Source organism: Rhincodon typus, chromosome 7, assembly GCF_021869965.1.
Source record: "Rhincodon typus isolate 14 chromosome 7, sRhiTyp1.1, whole genome shotgun sequence".
NCBI classification, from domain to species: Eukaryota; Metazoa; Chordata; class Chondrichthyes; order Orectolobiformes; family Rhincodontidae; genus Rhincodon; species Rhincodon typus.
In genome coordinates this window covers 42,918,461-42,919,154 of record NC_063338.1, presented here as the reverse complement: position 1 = coordinate 42,919,154, position 694 = coordinate 42,918,461, and the positions used below count along the sequence as shown (strand labels likewise).

At 39.0% G+C, this 694-nt stretch overlaps 1 protein-coding gene across 8 annotated transcripts in view; it reads right to left on the bottom strand.

Annotated features, from left to right (window-relative positions):
* Window positions 1-694, bottom strand: part of atf2 (activating transcription factor 2) — a 139,896-nt gene that overhangs the window by 65,684 nt on the left and 73,518 nt on the right. For 6 of the 8 annotated variants that reach the window (XM_020529188.2, XM_048598751.1, XM_048598750.1 and 3 more), the window contains exon 6: window positions 186-358. The exons of the other annotated variants lie outside the window; for them this stretch is intronic. In XM_020529188.2, coding sequence (XP_020384777.1) covers window positions 186-358 — 173 coding nt within the window. The remainder of the gene's footprint in view (window positions 1-185; window positions 359-694) is intronic. 8 annotated transcript variants of the gene reach the window in all.

Sequence of the window (694 nt, the reverse complement as noted above, 5' to 3'; positions counted from 1 at the left end):
AGGGTCTAGGCCCGAAACGTCAGTCTTCCTGCTCCTATGATGCTGCTTGGCATCCAGCTCTACACCTTGTTGTCTCTTTTATTTATCCAGACAAGCAGATGTTGAGACCAAAATTTCCCAGTAGTTGATTGAACTATATTTTGACATCATAAATGAAAAATGTAACAACAATTCTCAATACTTACACTATATTTCTGTTTGTTGGTGGAGTCTGTGTGATGACAGAAGTAGAGGTTGGAGAGGGCAAAGCCTGTTGTATGACAACACCAGTTTCTGAATTTGCAAGTAGCACATTAGGAACTTGCAAAGATGCTGGACGAATAGTTGATACAGTTTGTGTTTGTTGTAATGGGGCATCCTATATCAAAATTCCAAAATGATATTAACTTGATTTTTTACAAGTACACATAACTCTAGCAGCTCTGCCATGTTATTGAAAATAGTGAGTTAAAGGATAAGGTTATTTATCCCTTGTAATGTTGAATACATTATCAAGTTCACTGATTCATGGTAATCAATGCCAGAAGGGAATGGGGGAGGGAGAAATTTGGGAAGGAGGAAAAGAAAGAGGATGACAATCACAAAGAGGAGGATAAGGATGCAACAGAAGAGGAAGGTGAGGGGAAGACACAGGAGCAGCAGAACAGACATTGAGATAGGCCAGGAGGAAAAGGGGTATGAAAAGAAAAAAAAA